The 18590-nt window shown below is 44.5% G+C and overlaps 1 protein-coding gene across 1 annotated transcript in view; it reads left to right on the forward strand.

Annotated features, from left to right (window-relative positions):
* LOC146194177 (endothelin-converting enzyme 2-like) overlaps positions 1-18590 on the forward strand; it is a 300553-nt gene that overhangs the window by 226701 nt on the left and 55262 nt on the right. Inside the window, exons 11-14 of the mRNA XM_084597281.1 lie at positions 519-570; positions 8546-8613; positions 11402-11502; positions 13775-13840. Of these exons, the coding sequence (XP_084453407.1) occupies positions 519-570; positions 8546-8613; positions 11402-11502; positions 13775-13840 (287 nt within the window). The remainder of the gene's footprint in view (positions 1-518; positions 571-8545; positions 8614-11401; positions 11503-13774; positions 13841-18590) is intronic.

The following is an 18590-nucleotide window of genomic DNA, read 5'->3' on the forward strand; positions in this document are numbered from 1 at the left end:
ATAAAGAGCTCAAGATGTGGAGAAACACTTATGAGAGGCCTCCTTTAAAAACTTCTCTATGCTTATTCAAGTGCACTTACAGTGACTGCACTGTCCTCGGTGATATTTGAGAATTTCTCACTTGGATTCCTGTCTGTTCAGAAGCTGTACATTGGAGCACCAACTTGTGTAGCTAATCCTCCTCCTCCAAATCAGTATTTGTTTGCACCATCTCATGGAGGGATACGAGTTGATTAAGCCAGTTTCAACAGGCCAGGATAACTTCCCTCGACTACTATGCAAGCATGGCTAAAGTTTGTGTGTGCGCATTGTGTCCCTCTGATGCATCGTAAGTGTTAGGTTGTTGACTGAGGCCTCCCACAAAACATGCTCCCAGAACTAGGCAGTCGTTTGGAGCCTGCCTTCACAGGATGTAATGTGCACAGAATGAAACCATGGCCAGGGTTGGATATTGCAAACTACCACAGTGGGCAATGGAGTCCAGTGTGAATGGCTTCCCTGCTGTTGGTCAATTGCAGTGGTGCCCCTGGCTGCCCTGCAGAGCCCCGTCTTCTCCCTGGAGGAACACCCGTGAGTCATTTCTCAAGATGATTTTTTCCCATGAGCTCTGGGCAACCAGAATTCTGCTGGGTTGTTTGTCACTGGGCGTGCAAAAGGCTGGAATCTAAATGCAACATCACTGAGGTCAGTCATGGTTTATGGGATGATAACAAGTTTACGCAACAAATATGATTCTTTTTTGTCTCAACCTGGTCATTCTTTCTTGTGATGATGAGTGTTTCTCACTTTCCGGATATGATGGTGTTTCTCTGTGTCGGCCTAGAAGCTATATACATCCTTTCAAAGCTTAACTCTAAGTTCAAGATTAATAATGACAGTATCAAAGCTGTACAGTGCTGTAAGATAATTTTCTCTGTTTCTCCTTGTGGTTCACTCGATGATTTCATGCAGTTTTCTGAAAAGATACTTGAACTGGGCGTTCAATTCAAATTTTAAAGTGTTCTTGTAGGGGATTTCAATCGAAATTCTTCACCTGAAAATCAAGCTTACTTCCGATATGAGTCCCATGGTTGCTCTAACGTAATCACCATGCTGACTAGAATAACATCAACTTCTCAAAGAATTCTTGACTTTCCTCCCGAAACAGTAGAATCAGGTACACTGGTCTACAGAGAACACTTACCAATAAATTGTGTTACCCTGCGAGCACCAATTCTTCCCAGAACACGAAATACTAATCAGAATACAGTTGAATCCCGCTATAACGAAATTCACGGTGCACGAAAAAAAATTCGTTCTCGCGGAACTTCGTTATCGCAAAAATTTGACGTGAAACGCAGAAAGAATTGCCCAAGCAGCAGCAAAGGCGTTTAATGCCAAAAATTTGTAAGCTTGGTTTGCTTACGCTTCACGGCGAGCAACGCCGTCACGCGATTTTCGCACTCGGTCAGCAAACCCATTGCAACATCGTCGTCTCGGACAGCAACGAAATTCCTGATGACATCAAAAGCGTCCATCACCTGTACGGCGGTTGCCGCAGCCGGCGCTTCCTGTACGTCGTCGTCTTCTTCATCGGAAGAGTCCTTATCATTCCGGGCAGCTTTTATGATCTGCTCATCACTCACATCTTCGTGAACAACAACACAAGCGTCAGCGCCGATGTATTCGTCGAGCTCGAGATTAGGCGGCACGGTTCCTATTTCTCCCAGCGTTTTCCAGGCGGCCGCGATCCCCGGAGCCGGTGACGCCTCTTCGTCGTCGTCTGTAACGCCTGGTGTTAGGCCAGCAGAGTGTACGGGTCGACCTTCGGCAAATCCGGCGTGCCTGAAACAGTTCACAATTACCGAGCGCCCCAGTGTGCTCAAGGCAGCAGACATAATCTGCAGTGCCACGTACAAGTCCACCTTCGTATCTCGGCCGGTTTCAGTGTTAAAAAGCAGCCGCTGAATTAACCTCCCGCGGTAAGCGCGCTTCAGGCTAAGAATCACGCCCTGATCGAGAGGCTGTAAGACAGACGTGCAATTGGGAGGGAAAAACTTCAGCTCCGTGTTAGTGAGCTTGACTTCGTCGGAGTGATGCGCTGAACAATTGTCCGAAAGCAAGCAAACTTTACGGCCCTGCCGCTTCATGTCGCGGTCGAATGCCATCATCCACTCGGTGAAAATAGCGCGGGTCATCCATGACTTGTTGTTCGCCTTGTTCTGCACAGGTAGGCTACGAGTTCCCTTAAAACAGCGCGGCTTGGCACTTTTGCCTATGACTAACGGCGGACGCTTGTCCGAGCCATCCATGTTTGTGCAAAGCAGCACTGTGATGCGTTTTTTGCTGTGTTTGCCGCCGTGACAGCGCTGCCCCTTGAAGTCGAGCGTCCTAGCCGGCAACATCTCGTAGAATAGCCCGGTCTCGTCGGCGTTGTAAATGTCTGCAGGCGCGAAGTTGCTTAAAATTCCGGCCATGTTACTCGCCTTCCAAGCAGCTGCTCCGTCCACGTCTGCTGACATTGACTCGCCGCACAACACTTTTCAAACGATGTTATGGCGGGCCTTGAAACGGTTTAGCCAGCCAATGCTGGCTTTAAACTCATCAATGCCAAGTAGGCATGCATAGTTCAAGGCTTTCTGCTGGACGATGCTTCCGGACAGGGGGACGTTGCTGGCTCGTGCTTCCACAAACCACGCATGCACTGCTTTGTCCAACTCTTCATGGAGGGGCCGCGTCACCTTTTTGTGCTTCGAGGATGTGCCTGAAGCAAGTGCCATTCTCACGCTGTCCTTATTGCCTAGAATCGTTGACAGCGAACTTGCAGGAATTCCGAAGTCTTCAGCAATTGCCGCTTTCTTCCTTCCGCTTTCTGCTTGGGCGATTATTTGAGCTTTTTGCTCAAGGGAAAGAGTTTTGCGTTTTTTCACTTGCGTTGCCATTGTGTCCTGCGGATGAAAACTCGTCGTTGTCGAAGAGAAAGGCAGCGAGTGAACAACGCATGGAGGAAGAAAAAAAACTAGGAGGGAGCGCGTGCAACCTCCGCAAGCCAACCTCCTCTGACGCCGCTCCCTTCTCTCTCTTGCGCGCAATGATTCTAGGGAATTTAGCCAACATAGTTGCCAGACTCAAAAGCAGCAAGGTACATGGTATTGTTTAGTGACTTCGGATGTCCCCGCGGAAAGCATATCGGAGTGGTCTGCCGAAAGTTGTGCGTCTCGTCGTAACACATAAGTTACTTTGTTTACAATTGTTGCATTATACTCCGTGTTTATAGGCACACTAGTGGTAACTACAGGTGGCCTTTTCATATTTGGTATCGTCAGGGAGACTACGAATTCGACATAACATTGCATGCCCGGGGAACTGGCTTCAGCGTAACAATGTGTATTTGAGGTCTGCATTTCCTAAATGAATCAAACGATTTTCGTCTCGAACAATACATGCACATGCCCTGACAAACAAACGTTTCGTTTCTCCAGGAGTGCGCATAACAGCTAGGATACTCACCGTTGGAGCAACAGCCCCGAGGTATATCCGTGTAGTTCTTGGATCCCGGCCGCCACGCAGCATTTCATATGGCAGTACTTTGTGTTGGGCTAGCTTGCGGGTCTCAGCGCACAAAGACAGAGCACAAGAACACAACGAACGACAGGACGAAGTCCCTCGTTCTTTTTGTTCTCGCGTGCTTCGTCTTTGTGCGCCGAGCCCCGCAAGCATTTCATATGGCGCAGCTGAGAGGACCCAGCCATACTTCGCGAAATACACGGGTGCACTGCGCGACGGCGGCAGCCCCCACGGGATCAGCCCATCTAAAAGTCCAAAGTTTCATCCATCGCCTGCTCGCAGCGCGCGCCTCAGGTTTCTAGTGCAGGCGTCGCGTAGCGAAGGCCACGCGAAGGCATTCCTTCAGAGGGAAGCGTGCGAAACCGCAACCGAAACCAGCTACCGGCTACCGCTTGCCGTACCACGTGACGGCTAATTTCCCATGATTCTTTCCATTATATTTTTTATGACTAGGCTCCACTTTTCCGCCGCGGCACTCCCTCCTAGTTTTTTCTTCCTCCATGGAACAACGCGACCACGACACAAAGCCAAAATGGCGGAACTGCAATCACGTGATTTCATGCTTAATGTGGCTTTGGATTTGACTTGGACTTCTTGCCAATAAAACTAGTTTCGGTTTCGATTTTGAACGCGAAAATTTCGTTGAAGCGGAAACGCTCTGCAAAAATGGTTCGTTGTGCAGAGAAATTTAGGCCATTAATTCTTATAGGATACTCGCGGGGAATAAAAAATTATTTGTTGTCGCGGAAATTTCGTTGTGGCGGTATTCGTTGTGGCGGGATTCAACTGTACTATGTACACATTTAAGGGCATGCTGATGAATGTTGACTGGAACATAGTATTAGAGGTATCGGACTCAAGTGTTGCTTACGACGTTTTTGTTTCATGCTTTGTATCTGCCTATGCAGCATGATTTCCTCTCAAGCCCCATAAAAGGCTCAAAAAAGTGCGCAAACCCTGGATATTTCGTGAACTGTTCGAAAGGTTCAAACACGAAACAGACTCTTCCAAATATTTTTGTTAACCAGAGATGAAAATGACCAATGTGCATTTAAGAGGGTACGTAATCTGCTAAATTCGGATTTTAAAAAATACTATATGCATAAATATATGCAGATGGATGACGATACGCGTCAGGTATGCAAACTATGAGAGACATAATCTACAAGAATGAAGAAGCAAACAAAGTGAAATTTCAGAATGCTGATCTCTCAGATAGCAAACTCATTCAATGAGCATTTTCTTGCTGCTCATCCCAGTGATGCGACCGATAGATCTTCAGCTACACCTTGCGAGCATTTTATCCATTCAATACAGAGAAGTCCAAGATATAATGTCATTAAAATACTTCTGGCAGTGATGAAGACAAATAGTGAGCACTCCAATTGCACACATCTCATAATTTCTACGGGAATTTTGCCTGCCAAAATGAAACTGGCTCATAAGGGAGGCTCATTTGATGACTTGAATTGGCCGATTTCTGTGCTTTCAGCATTTGCCAAAATAGCCGAACATATCATAAACAAAAGGATTTCTCACCTCGCAAAATATCGTAGTGTGGGAACAGTTTGGCTTTCAAAAAAACAAGTCCCCAGAAGCAGCACTACTTGGAATTAAAGAAGAAATTCTGCACAATATTTAATCATTCACTCTGAGTATTTTCCTCAATTTCAGGAAAGTGTTCGATAGCGTGCACCATGGTATAATCTTAAGGAAACTTCCACTTTATGGTATCCGCGGTGTAGCCTTAACCCTCCTTAGTATAGTTATTTCACGTGCGCAGTATACTCAAATCAATGGTGTATGTTCTGACACTAAATACGTATCCTGCAGAGTAGCACAAGGGTCCATACTCGGGCCAGTCTTATTTGTGGTATACATGAATGGTATTGTTAATATACTGGGTGCTTCGAATTTGGTTTTACTATATGTGGATGATACAAATACTTTTTTTTGGGAACTGATTTAGATACATTGTTTAGGGAGGCAAACGGTTAGATGCAAGGTTTGACGTCATGGCTACAAAGTAACTGCCTCCTACTGTATATAAATAAGACCAAGTATGTTGTATTCTGCTCTAAATATACAATAATGCACACAGTTCCCTCTTTAGAATTTCAGGAGTGAATATACAACTGACTTCAACTACCAAATTTCTAGGTGTTACTTTCCACAAAAATTTGCTATGGAATGCAGACATCGACGCACTCGAAACTGCTCTTGCTCCAGCCTTAGGTATCTTAAAGGGACACTAAAGACATGCAAAGATGCTGGTGACACTGTCGCCGCATATCCGGCAGCAAAAAATCGAATAATTGCTGAGATATTGCGATAAGAAGTTGAGGTTTTTTCTTGTTCCCGCCGGTCGAATTCAAACTGTTCCCTCCGATTACGTAGTCGGAGTTGAGTGACGCACACTATGACGTAAGCGGAGACTCCGTGATAGCTAGCGAGCCGGCCCACGGCGTCGCATCCCTCAAGGGCCAACATGGCAACAGCGTACTCGCAATGACGACCACAGCCGAAATAAATAAAACGATGAAGAGAGTAATTTACCGATTGATGGGCCCATAAAGGAAGAAAAAAAAAACATAGAGCGCTTGTAATGCATAATACTTTACATGTTTCTAAAGCTTTTGCTCTCCTTCTTGCACTGTGTATAAACAAACCGAGCCCTCGGTCATCGCAACGCTTCCCGAGATGTTTACATACAAATAAGATTTAGCTAACAGCAAAATAGTGTCCTCACTGCTGTGCTTGTCAGTTTTGAAGCTTCGTCGCACTTTTTTCCTTCAAGGTTTGTGCTACAGCTCCGTGTTCAGCGAAAATTACGTCTACGGTAGCAGAGCATGACCGAAGAGCCGGCGCCACTAAATTTGCCAGCGCTGTGAAATTCCACATGTTAAAATGGATCTAGTGCTCAATATAGTCCGCATAAGCATCCAGAACATTAGTTGCAAGTCGTGAGAGCAGGCAGCATGCTCCGATGGTCAAGAAGTTGTAATTTTTAGACCGGCAGCAGAAACATTTTATTGTAAATGGGGCCATGACATAAAGTGCAGAAATATTTCCGTAGTTCGTGTGGCGCGGCGTAGCCGAGCGGTTAGCGCCAAACGTTAGGGAGCAAGCGGTGCCGAGTTCGAATCTTACCCCTACTAGCCTTTCTTTTTTTTTCTATGAATCGATTCTTTTTTTACCTTTTGTAATGTATTTCTGCTGCTTCGTTATTTTTAGTTTTCACTTTTTACCCGAGGCCTTTTTTTTCGCTGGGCGACGAGCGCAATATATCGACGCTCTCCTTGGTATGAGCGGCAAGTATGCCCCTTTTGTGTACGATGCCTGCAAATAGCACGTTGAAGGTCTTGTTGAGGCAGTATGTTGGTCAGATGTGCCATAATTTAGTGAACAATTGAATCATAACGCAGTCAGGTCGCAGTCGAAGCGGCGACGGCGGCGATATGTTGGCGCAGAAGTGTGAACGAAGGAGCGTGTTGGCGGCAGCGGATTTCGCTCGCGCCTTCGAATGCTCAAATGGGAACGAGCCAGGCGCATCTGCTGCTCCAAGCTTGTAATTCAGGCGCTGCAGGTCCAAACAAACTATCCGAGTGCCCACGAAATGCCCGAGCCGAAACATAACCAAAACTGAAGTGGGCGCCTGTGGCGCCTCCAGGTATATTTTTGTATTTGCCTTGCAACGTTTATGTTGTCTTTTCACCGTCGTTTACGTATGATAAAAGCGTGTTATTATATTCGAGACAAAACCTACGATCGCATTCAAACGGGCAACGTAATTCGCATTTGTCAGCCTCCGTAATCACGTGATTTGTAGTTGCGAGTTTCGGCTGTGGCGGCGATACCTGTATTTGTGTTCTTCCTCATTACTACCTTATAACAGCTCTGTTTTCAGTAAGAGTGGATTTTTTGTAATGAGGAATTGGCATTCTATCGATGCAAGCCCACTTGTTATCTTGCAGGTACCCTGAAACGACACTCTCTTAGCTGACGAAAACAAATATAAAAGCAATGCAGTAACTTGGAGCACCCTACTTTAAATTGTATGGAAGACTTTTGAACAAAATACCAGGTTTGTAAAAAAAAGAAATCTTTGACCTGTGCTCTAGGACAATAGTCTTGAATAAATAAATGAAAAAAATATGGGGATGATAACGACACTCTCTCATACGTCTTAGCTGACGAAAACAAATATAAAAGCAATGCAGTAACTTGGAGCACCCTACTTTAAATTGTATGGAAGACTTTTGAATACCAGGTTTGTAAAAAAAAGAAATCTTTGACCTGTGCTCTAGGACAATAGTCTTGAATAAATAAATGAAAAAAATATGGGGATGATAACGACACTCTCTCATACGTCTTAGCTGACGAAAACAAATATAAAAGCAATGCAGTAACTTGGAGCACCCTACTTTAAATTGTATGGAAGACTTTTGAATACCAGGTTTGTAAAAAAAAGAAATCTTTGACCTGTGCTCTAGGACAATAGTCTTGAATAAATAAATGAAAAAAATATGGGGATGATAACGACACTCTCTCATACGTCTTAGCTGACGAAAACAAATATAAAAGCAATGCAGTAACTTGGAGCACCCTACTTTAAATTGTATGGAAGACTTTTGAATACCAGGTTTGTAAAAAAAAGAAATCTTTGACCTGTGCTCTAGGACAATAGTCTTGAATAAATAAATGAAAAAAATATGGGGATTACACAGCCTTCATTGAAAAGCAACCAAGGTCAAGCCCGCATCCTTGGAACCAAGTTGGTCGGAAGTCATCCTGCACTTCACATTCTATTGCATGTAAACGCTTGTTTCACATCATTCAGTGCAACTTGTATTTTTGATCTTTCATTTTAGATGCTGCCAGTTCTTAGACACGGCCTGGCCCCACATTTGCATGGGGCAGTTGTTGTCACATCTACGTAGTGGCTAAATTGTAAAGCACGCGTAAAAGTTTAGCAGTGCCTTTGCAATGGTGCATGCAGGGCCCTGCAGTACGGCTCCTTTGGTAGCCTCATGGGGCGTCTCATCTTCCAGGGCCTCACAGACCAGAGTGAGTGAAAGACTCTGTTTTAGAAATAAATACAAACTTTTAAAAACCACACCATAGCACCAATTTGGTTGCAAGTTATTTTTATTATTATTGTTGTTGCGCCTATTCTTCTTCACCTTTTTTCTCTCCTCAGCTTTTCCCATTTCCCACATGCTGTTCATCTGAGTGTGTGTTTCTTTGTGCATGCTCAGCTCCCATATATTCAGTGCAATGAAAAATAAAGTTAGTGCCTGTCCTGCCATGAGTGCTAGGAAGGAATAAGTGCCAGATGGGGAAACAAGACTCAAACTAGGAGCATGCAAATATTCAAAATATAAATCAAACGTTTTTGTTATTCAATTTATATTCTGATTTGGAAAACTGATATTCGGAATTTCTCCAATATTTCAAAGTTTTCGAATTCACTGTGAGCTTCACCACAATGCTTGGCTGCTTAGGCTCTGCAGTGAAGCATCCTCAAAATGCCCTTTTGTAAAGAGGGCCTTTTTGGACCGAGAGGAAAAAACATCCTTCTCACTTCATCTCGTCCAGATAGATAAAAATTACTGCATGCATATGGTTTTCAGCAGTTTTTTCAGGCCCATTTCATATTTTGAGCTTTGAATTAATTCCAACATTTTTCTATAATGGCCAAATTAATGAGAGTTTACTGTATTCAGCAGTGATAAGACAGCTTCACCCAGTTTCATGTAGGTTCTTTCTGTACAAAAGGCGGTATATGGAAACCTGTATAATATTTATACTGGATTTTTTAGGTAGGCTATACAGTTGTGCCCTGTTAATATGACCCCCGTTAATATGGACTACCCGAATTATGGACAGTTTTTCTGGGGACGAAACCTTTTCAATGTATTTATGCCTCGTTAATATGGGAACTCGCTGTCCGGACAATGGACAGGGGAGGAATGCACGCGCCCCACTTGGGCCCATGTATTTTTGTCTCGTTAATATGGACAGTGCTTGAAAAAAAGCAGAGGAGTCCGAACGTAAGTTAAAGAAGGGTGCGCTGCCCGCAAACCTACGCGACAGCCGATGCGGCGGGATGCCTGAACGAGTCCTGTGGGGTTGGAAAGAACCAAAGCGGGCGTGTCACCATTCTGGGCAGGGGGGGGGGAGCGAGCGCAAGAGCTGAGAGGAACGTACACAGCAAACTGAGGGTCAGCGTAAGAACGACCCCGAAAGGGGGAACCAGGAAATTTCTGGGTGCAGCGGAAGTGCCGCCGTAGTCGGGAAAACAGCAGCATGTAGTTGCAATAAATTCTGCTGAGGCCGGTAAAAGCGTAAGAAAGAAATGACAGGAAGAAAGACAAGTGGCGGTGGGAAGTTTTCTTTCCTAAAGCGCAATGTGTGTTCCATGAAGCCGCTTTTCGGTGAGAGTTAAACTCACAAAGTAGAGCGACTAAAGAAAGGCAACCGGGTTTGTTTCCCTCTCATGCTCCTGGTTTTCGTTCCTGTTGCGCTGCCAAGCTTTGCATGTCGGCTTGACAAGGTCTGAGGCTAGCCGTCATTCTAAACTGTACTTCAGCTTGCAGTATTTGTTTATGGGATGTTCGATAGCCCTCTTGCCAACTTGACTTCCTTGCGTTCTTACAGAAACAGTACAAGGCAAAAAAAGAAAGAATCAGAAGAACGGAAAGGCAGAAAGATTAACTAGGCAAAAAAGTGTACAGCATCAGGAGCCTGTAACTCTCAACTTGAGTCTGGCTTTTGGCATGGCGGGAGTTAAACGCAAAAGAACAGAGCTGAACGTAGGCGCGAAGAAATCTGTGAATACAAGCGGCAAAAGCCATCTCAGTCAATCCAAGCTGCTAGGGACTAGTATCGACAGCTCAGCTGTTTCCTCGCCTCAGGAGAATTTCAAGCAGCTACTCAGCGCCTACTTTGCTCAGTGAAGAGGCCATTTTGGAAGCGGCGGTGAGTAGAGAATCAGACGCTGATTCATCGGCCAGTGAGGAGCTCATGCTTGAAAGTTCTACCAACACAAAGCCCAACATCACGGGTGTCATGGTGAGTTGCTTTAGACTGCGCTACAATTTTTCCAAGACAACAATGACAAGGATAATGCACTCAAAATTGCCGGTGTTCTGTGAAATTCTGAGTCCAGTGCACACCATTATGTACAAAAGCAGTCGTTAATTACAATTCTTTTTTCTCAATAAAATCCTTCATGTTTTTATCCATGACTCGTTATTATGGATTACTCGCTTTATGGACAGTTTTGGTCGGAAACCAAAGGGTCCGTATTAACGAGGCATGACTGTATACTTAATTTTATTTGAAAATACCATGTGAATTCTTAAGTAAATGAGTAATGTTTCCTTCCTCTTCTACTGATCAGCTGATATTCGATTAGGTACTCAAAGCATTTTTTCCCCATATCGATTCACGTTCGAGAGTTTCAATATTGACACACCCCTAGTTGAAATAAATCAAATGTTTTTTCTTTGCTATTTTCACTACACTACGGTTGTTCAAAAGTGGCCTGACGAATTGGGACAGAAGTAGACGGCACAGGCAGGCATCCACGTGTCTGTCCCAAAAAGCCAATTTCTTTCTTCAACTACTTGGACATAGTTTTATAAATACTACATGGTCTTCCCCTCCTTGCACCAAGCTGATTAGTTATTTCAGTTATATTGGATTTTCATTGGTAATTGTGTTTGCATTGAAACAGCCAGTTTTGTTACTGCTGTTTACAAAATAATTTGCTCAACAAAATCCAGTGTGCCTCGAAATGTGCCGGTAATAATAGCACCATGCATGGAAAATAGCTTATGTGGTATTGCAGATTCTGTGGACGAGGAGGGCCTCTGGCAGAACAATGCCAGCCTGCGGGAGACCCTCCGCTGCCTGGCCAACGGCTATCCAGCTCTGGACAAGACCCTCCCGGTGAGCGTGCATATAATTAATTGAGATATGAAATGCCCTCTGCTGAGGCTTTGTGATAAAGACAAAGCTGCGAAGCACTTGAGACAGTGCCCAAATAGTCGGCAACTTTTGCTGCACCAGGAATGCCTTGAATGGAGAAAGGGAAGGATGATGGCCATGCAAAAGGCCCACAGTATGGCCTCGACTGAACACCTCATTTGAAACTACCCCATTCACTCGAGCAGGCTATTTTGCCAATCAACCACCCAAAAGTATTCCCACTGCCTTCTGCAGAGTACCAACCTTCTTGGGTCGATGCCCCAACCAGTGAGCGCCTTGAGGACCAAGCGCAATAATGAAATAGAGTGAGATCATTACACGATCCCTTCCTCTTCCTGGAGGGCCATAACAATTGCAAATCTAGTACAAACATTTTTGTGCATGAAATATGCGCATTCGCCATGTGCTTAGCAATAGCGTCTCATATCAGTGTGGGCCATGCTAATTGTTCTATACAGTAAGATTTTCTTCATTCAGCCATCAAGGGACCAGGAAGAATACCCTAAAGTTTGAATTATTGAAGAAAAGTAAATTTATCTGATGAGTGGTTTTTACCAGTTTAGTTTTACTTTGCATACAATGTCTTTTTGCCTCTTCACAGAACAGCCATAATTTGTGTGCAGTGAAATTGTGCCTCACACAGCACATTCCAAAATAAAAATAAACTACCAGGTCACAGATGGTGTAAATCTTATGAAACCAAACTGGCTGACTACAAATAAGATGGACAAGGGTGGAAATGTGCGCGAGTCGGTATTCTTCTATAATGTAAAATAAAGTGCAAAACCAAGCTAATGGACAAGGGATGAAGCAGAGGCTACATTTTGAAAAAGAGGAGCTTCTGATTGTTGTCGGCACAAAGTGCACAGGTACCACAGTCCCATACAACTCAAGTTCAGAGATTGCTGGCTGCACACATAGTGCCACAATACAATTGCTAGTCTGAATTAACTGGCTAGTTGCAATTAACCACTCATTGATCTGAATTAATGAGCTTCCAGCAATTATATATGCGTGTTGGCTGGGACCACACTCTTAATTCAGATTATCTGAATACCTGAATTCATCATCATCATCAGCCTGACTATACCCACTGCAGGGCAATGACCTCTCCCATATTCCTCCAATTTACCCGGTCCTGTGCGAGCTGCATCCACTTGACCCCTGCGAACTTCTTAACCTCATCCGCCCACCTAACTTTCTGCCGCCCCCTGCTACGCTTTCCTTCCCTTGGAATCCAGTTTGTTACCCTAAGCGACTATCAGTTATCCTCCCTTTGCACTACATGCCACATTAAGGGGTGTAAAATTGACTAGATTTAGTACTAGATCTGTTCGGTGCCCAATGTCGTGTCGTCCTGAAAGCATTCAAATGCAGCTTCGTATTCCCATGTTCTGTGCACTTCTTGCACACTCACTTGCTCTTCTGTTTTGTTATTTTGGGAACATATCCACATAACACCCTAAAATGTGCACTGAAGCATGATTCTGTGTGTGCATTGTTTCCCAGTGCCGCCTATCAGTTGGGCTTCTCCCGCCATTTTGCGAGGTGACAGTTGCTACAATTATCTCAGAAGAGGTGCAGAAAAAGAAGTGCAGGTCTGAAAATTGCACAAGGTGTGTTCCTACGGTGATGATCTGAGAAAAAAATATTCACTCTACATTAATTGTGCAAGATTTTTATTTGTTCATTTATTTCAAGATACTGCAGCCAGCAGCGCTGCCCAAGCAGGAGAGGGATTACATGTTTTCAATAACAGTTCAGCAAACATGTTTTCATTACAGCAATCAACAATAAATGGAGGCAAACGGTTCCACTGATGTGTTGTGAGGGGAAAGTATGAATTGTGGTAAACTTTGGTCCTGGCGAAATATGAGCATACTACTTTGGAGTGGTTCAGTCTACTGGGGGGAATCAAAAATATAGGTATCACGTGACAAACCAGATTTGTTGTTATATAATGTGTGAAAGAATTTCAGCCTCTGACGGCGTACTTTAAGGGGTTCGAACTTAAGCTGACTCAGCAGACCGATGATGTTGAACGGTAATAAAAAATAAAAATAAATCTGGCTGAAAGATGCTGGATGAGCTCTTGTTTGATAATATCCAAACTATCGGGGCATACTCGAGAACTGGTCTGACAATTGTTTCCCCATCCTTGTCCCTTTTTAGCAGGGTGTGACTGCAGAAGAAGTGAAGTGTGTGGACTAATTTAGTCCTAAACTGTGTACAGGTGAATGGGCTGCTGGTGGCCGGTGAGGCCCTGACTGACCTGGCTGGCTTGACGGCTGCCTTCAGAGTGAGTTTTTATACTGGCAGAGACACCATCTCAAGTGTGTGCTTAGCCAGATGCCGTTGTCCCAAGACAGAGTGAGAGAAGAACACAAAGAGAAGGAAAACAAAATCCCACCTGGGGTGGCACAAGGGTATCACACCACGTGTAAAAACAAGCAAAGTCACAATCAATGCCATGTCAGAAAACCTTAGAGCGACATTGTTGAGAAGGGCAAAGGAAGCCTTATTTACGCTAGGATTTGAACCAGTCTCTTTCCTGGTCCAGCCTGTCAGGAGCAATTACCTCACTGGTCATCCCTGTGCTTCATATACCGCTCTTGGATACAAATGAAGAGCATCATTCGAAGAGCTGGGCGCTTTTACAATCGAGTAATGTAATTCATGCCAAGCACTTTTTACATATTGGCAAGCCATTTTGGCTACAGAGGCGTAACTGCGAAATGTCTCATTGGTTCCTTGCCCTCAATGAAATAAGCTGGTGAGGACAGGGAAACGGGCATTAGCGGGGCAAAACACGTGGCTTCACCTCTGCCTTGAAATGTAGGTGTGTTTGTGAAGAACATTTAATGTTTTGAGACTAAATGACTGATGCCTAGCCGCTTCTGCAACGAGTAGGCAAGTAGAGTTTGTTGGATTCGCGAGTGTAATTCAGCAATTGCGGGGAATGAATTAAGGACATTTAGGGAATGAAAATATTGGCACAATGCAGTACTAGTTGCAGAGATAAAAAGCCGACGATTGCTGAAGCTGCAGGACGCACATGGAACTAGCGACAACACTAGTGTGACCTGATACTGCTGCAGGTATTCAACGCATGTGCTGAGTGTTCAACATGGACTGGGAAGGCATTCTCGCTTACTTGCTGTAAGTTTGGCTGTCAGAGAGGAAAAAAAGCAGATGGCGTTGTACCTCGTCTAGTGTGCTCTGCAACAGTATAAATTTTATTCATAGCAGGTGCAATTAGTTTTATGTTAAGGCATTTGTACATCAGTAGAGTTGTCATCATCTCTCCTGCCTAATGGAGAGCACATCCTAGCATCACCTAATACGACAATCTAAAGACATACTAAATATTTAGGTGCAAATGCAGCTGATGGTGGCCAATATAGCTCTGGCTGCCCCTTAGTGCACAACTGTGCCTCTAGTGGGCAGTGCTGACCCTATAGACCAACACCATGTTTCCAAACAAAGGGGGCGCTTGCGGCGCCGCAGCCGACGCTTGTGACAGTTGACAGCCGTGTGGTGCGGACGCATGTTTCATGCTCCTCCGATTGCACGTGGCTACCGGAAACGGACGGACTGGCGACAGCGGGAGCTTCCGAAGCGTCAAATAGATGAGTTCGTTCTTTTATTAACTTTATTTCGTTTTCAGCTAGTTAGGTTAGGTGCAGCCTAAAGAATAGATTTTAGCTCTTTGTCCTAGCGGCCTGGTTTTTCGTGCCGGCAGCTAGGCTTTCTCGGCGGTCATTCTTTAACTATTTTGTTTAGATAAATACTTTTTTTTCTAGGCTATTGGTTGGTTGGTTGGTTGGTTGGTTCACAGGAAGGGAAAGGCGCAGTATCTGTCACTTGCTCTGTGGACACCTGAACCGCGCCGTAAGGGAAGGGAGGAAGGTGGGAGTGAAAGTGGAAAGAGAGAAAGGGGAGCCGTAGTGGAGGGCTACGGAGTAATTTCGACCACCTGGGGATCTTTAACGCAGAATTGGTTTTTAACGCGTGTTTGCTAGTCGTTTCTTGTGTCTTCTTTTGGCAGTTTGTATATTCTGAGAATTCGTAATGGATATAGTTCAGTCGATACATGCTTAAGATGTGCAATTAAAAGAAGGTAAAGTGCACTCAGTGTGAGGTGCAGGTTAATATCAAGGAAACGCGCTTTGACTGTGTAGGTGAAGCTGAAGGCAGCGACTTTTTGTGTCGGTGTTGCATGCTGAGTGCGCGTCTAGACAGATTTGATCAAAAAAGGGGCGGTTTATAGTGTCTCGTGTGGATGATTTAGAAAATGAAGTACGTTTCTTAAGGGCAGAAAATCAGAAACTGCTTGGACAGCTTCCTCAAATGAGAAAAAAAATGGCCGACTTTATCTTTGGAACCAACGAGGACGAACATTCCAGTGGGGGCCACGTGGCTGGGACCAGCACTGGCATGGAAGGCATAAGCAAAGTAGGTCAGGCGAATCCGAACCGACAAAGTTATTTAGAAGCAGCTACTAAGAAGCTGGAAAAAAAGGAAGAAGTAAGGAAGAATGAAAATCCCAGAGGGAAGGACACAGATAACCGAAAGCAGGAGCCGACAGTTGGCAGAGGGAGAGAGAAGGCCCAGGTGCTTATCACCGGAGATTCTAACATGAACAGGTGCAAGCGAGATATCTTGGAACGTGTAAGGGGTGATAAGAGAGTGCTGGTTGGAGCCTTCTCAGGGAGAACAATGAGGGCAGTGCTAAAAGAGAGTAAAAATAGGCTGTTGAAAGATTCCGCAGAGCGCAGTACGGTGATAGTAGCCGCGGGGCTAAACGATGTCCTAAATGGGGACGCTGCAGGAGTGGTGGAAAGTTTAGCTAAGGGAGTTCATGATATCAGGGATATAGCACAGAAAGCGCAGATAGTTGTATGCACAGTACCAGAGGTGCTAGGATTGAACGGAAAGCTAGAAAAGGACGTGGTGACAGTTAATCAGGACATAAGAAAGTTAAGCCTGGAGAAGCTTTTCAAAGTGGTTGAGGTAAACAGGGAGGTGCATAAAGCAGGTTTTCGTAGGGCTTTTCAGCGAGACGGCATTCATTTTAACAGAAGGGTTGGAGCAGAGATCGGCTGGCGCCTGGCAGGCAGGGCTGTAGCTTTTTTAGGGGGTCCACGAGGACTCCGTGCACAGAGGTAGTTAGAAGTGAAGCAGAACAAAGTGTAATAATGGAGGCTGAGCCCCAAAAAATGGCAAAAAGTAGGTCAAGAAACAAAAGTACAAAAAAGAAATTTAACACTAGGATCAGCTACATAAACATGCAAAGAGGTAGAAAAAGAGCGAAATGGCTAGAGATAGAACAGCAGTTGAAGGATGACAAAATAGGTGTGTACGCTCTTTTGAGACTCATCTCGGGGATCTAGAAGATCCGCCGTTTATAGAAGGCTACGTCTGGGAAGGGTGCAACAGAACGAGAACGGAAAAAAAGGGTGGAGAGGTAGGTGTGTTGATACACCAGGGAACAAATTGGCACAGAATTAAATCATCTTGTAAAGAACATATCTGTGTATAAGAAACAATTGCCGGCATAAGGACATGGCTAGGGGTAGTTTGTTTAGGAACAGGACACCAATGCAGGCAAGAAAACAGGGATCTTGTTGAATGTCTCAGTGACGATATAAGCCAGTTTGGAGACGGGGCCAATATTATTCTGCTGGGGGACATGAACGGCCACATCGACGATCTGGATGGATACACAGATTGTACCGGGAAGCTAATGCTAATTTCTGTGAGCGACACGATCTAGAAAATAAAAAAACAAAATGTGAAGGCGAAATCACATGGGAATTCTGCAACAGGCAGACGACCATTGACTACTGTCGCAGGAAATTTATAGCAAGGTCACAAAAATGGAAATAGACGAAGAAGGGGAGTGTAGTCTGGGAAGTGATCATAAACGCATTAGTCTGCAGATGGGGCCCTTGATGAAAAGAGAAACGGAACTTAGACAAAACGTAAACGCAAAATGAAACGACTATCAAATAGCGCAGATAGCAGCAGACATAGAGGAAGCAATAGAGAAAAGCCCCATGGAAGACTGGGATTATGAACAGGTAGAACTACTCATAAGGAGGAAAATTCAGGAGGTTAAAGTAGCAAACCGCTGGAATGGAAAGAGGAAGCCACGGAGCTGGTGGAATAAGGAAATCAGGGAAGCTATTGAACAACGACGGGCTGCTTCAAGGGAACACCGAATGGCAAAGAAAGCACAGATATCTCGGGAGGAAATCGACCAAAAATGGGAATCATATCGACAAAAGAAACTTGAGGTACCGGCCCTCGTCCAAAGTCAAATAAGGCAGTCCACCAATCGCTGGATGGCTGATATACACGATGCCTCTAGAGGCGGAGCAAGAAAATTCTGGAACCATATAAGCTGGCTAGGGAAGAAGAATCAAAGAAAGCAGGATCGGATTCAAGATAACGAGGGAAATTGTTTAAAGGGAGACAACCCAGTGGACTACATTACATCAGTTAAAGCCAAGTCATTTAAGAGCGACGATAGGGTAATCTCCGCAAATCAGGAAGCAACACAAGGTAGCAGAATACAAAGCAGCTTAGAACTGACCAATCTAAACTGAAAAAGGCAGAAAAAAAAAAAACACATCTACAGGAATAGATGGAATTCCGATCAAGCTGATTAATGAACTTAGTCCAAAAAGTAAGGAAACGTTAAAAGCTCTGGAAACAGTCATAACGAGTAAGCAAATTCCGGACAGCTGGCGGCAGAGTAAAATTAATTTGATTTATAAAGAGAAAGGAGAAAGGATGCACATAAAATCCTACAGGCCAATTACCATAACATCTGTAATGTACAGGTTAGCCATGCAGGCGGTGAAATTAAAGCTGCATGGGTATGAAGTAGTTGAATCCCGCCACAACGAATACCGCCACAACGAAATTTCCGCGACAACGAATAATTTTTTATTCCCCGCGAGTATCCTATAAGAATTAATGGCCTAAATTTCTCTGCACAACGAACCATTTTTGCAGAGCGTTTCCGCTTCAACGAAATTTTC

The sequence above is a fragment of the Amblyomma maculatum genome, chromosome 3 (genome assembly GCF_055883805.1).
Source record: "Amblyomma maculatum isolate TAMU_Amacu chromosome 3, ASM5588380v1, whole genome shotgun sequence".
Classification (NCBI taxonomy): domain Eukaryota; kingdom Metazoa; phylum Arthropoda; class Arachnida; order Ixodida; family Ixodidae; genus Amblyomma; species Amblyomma maculatum.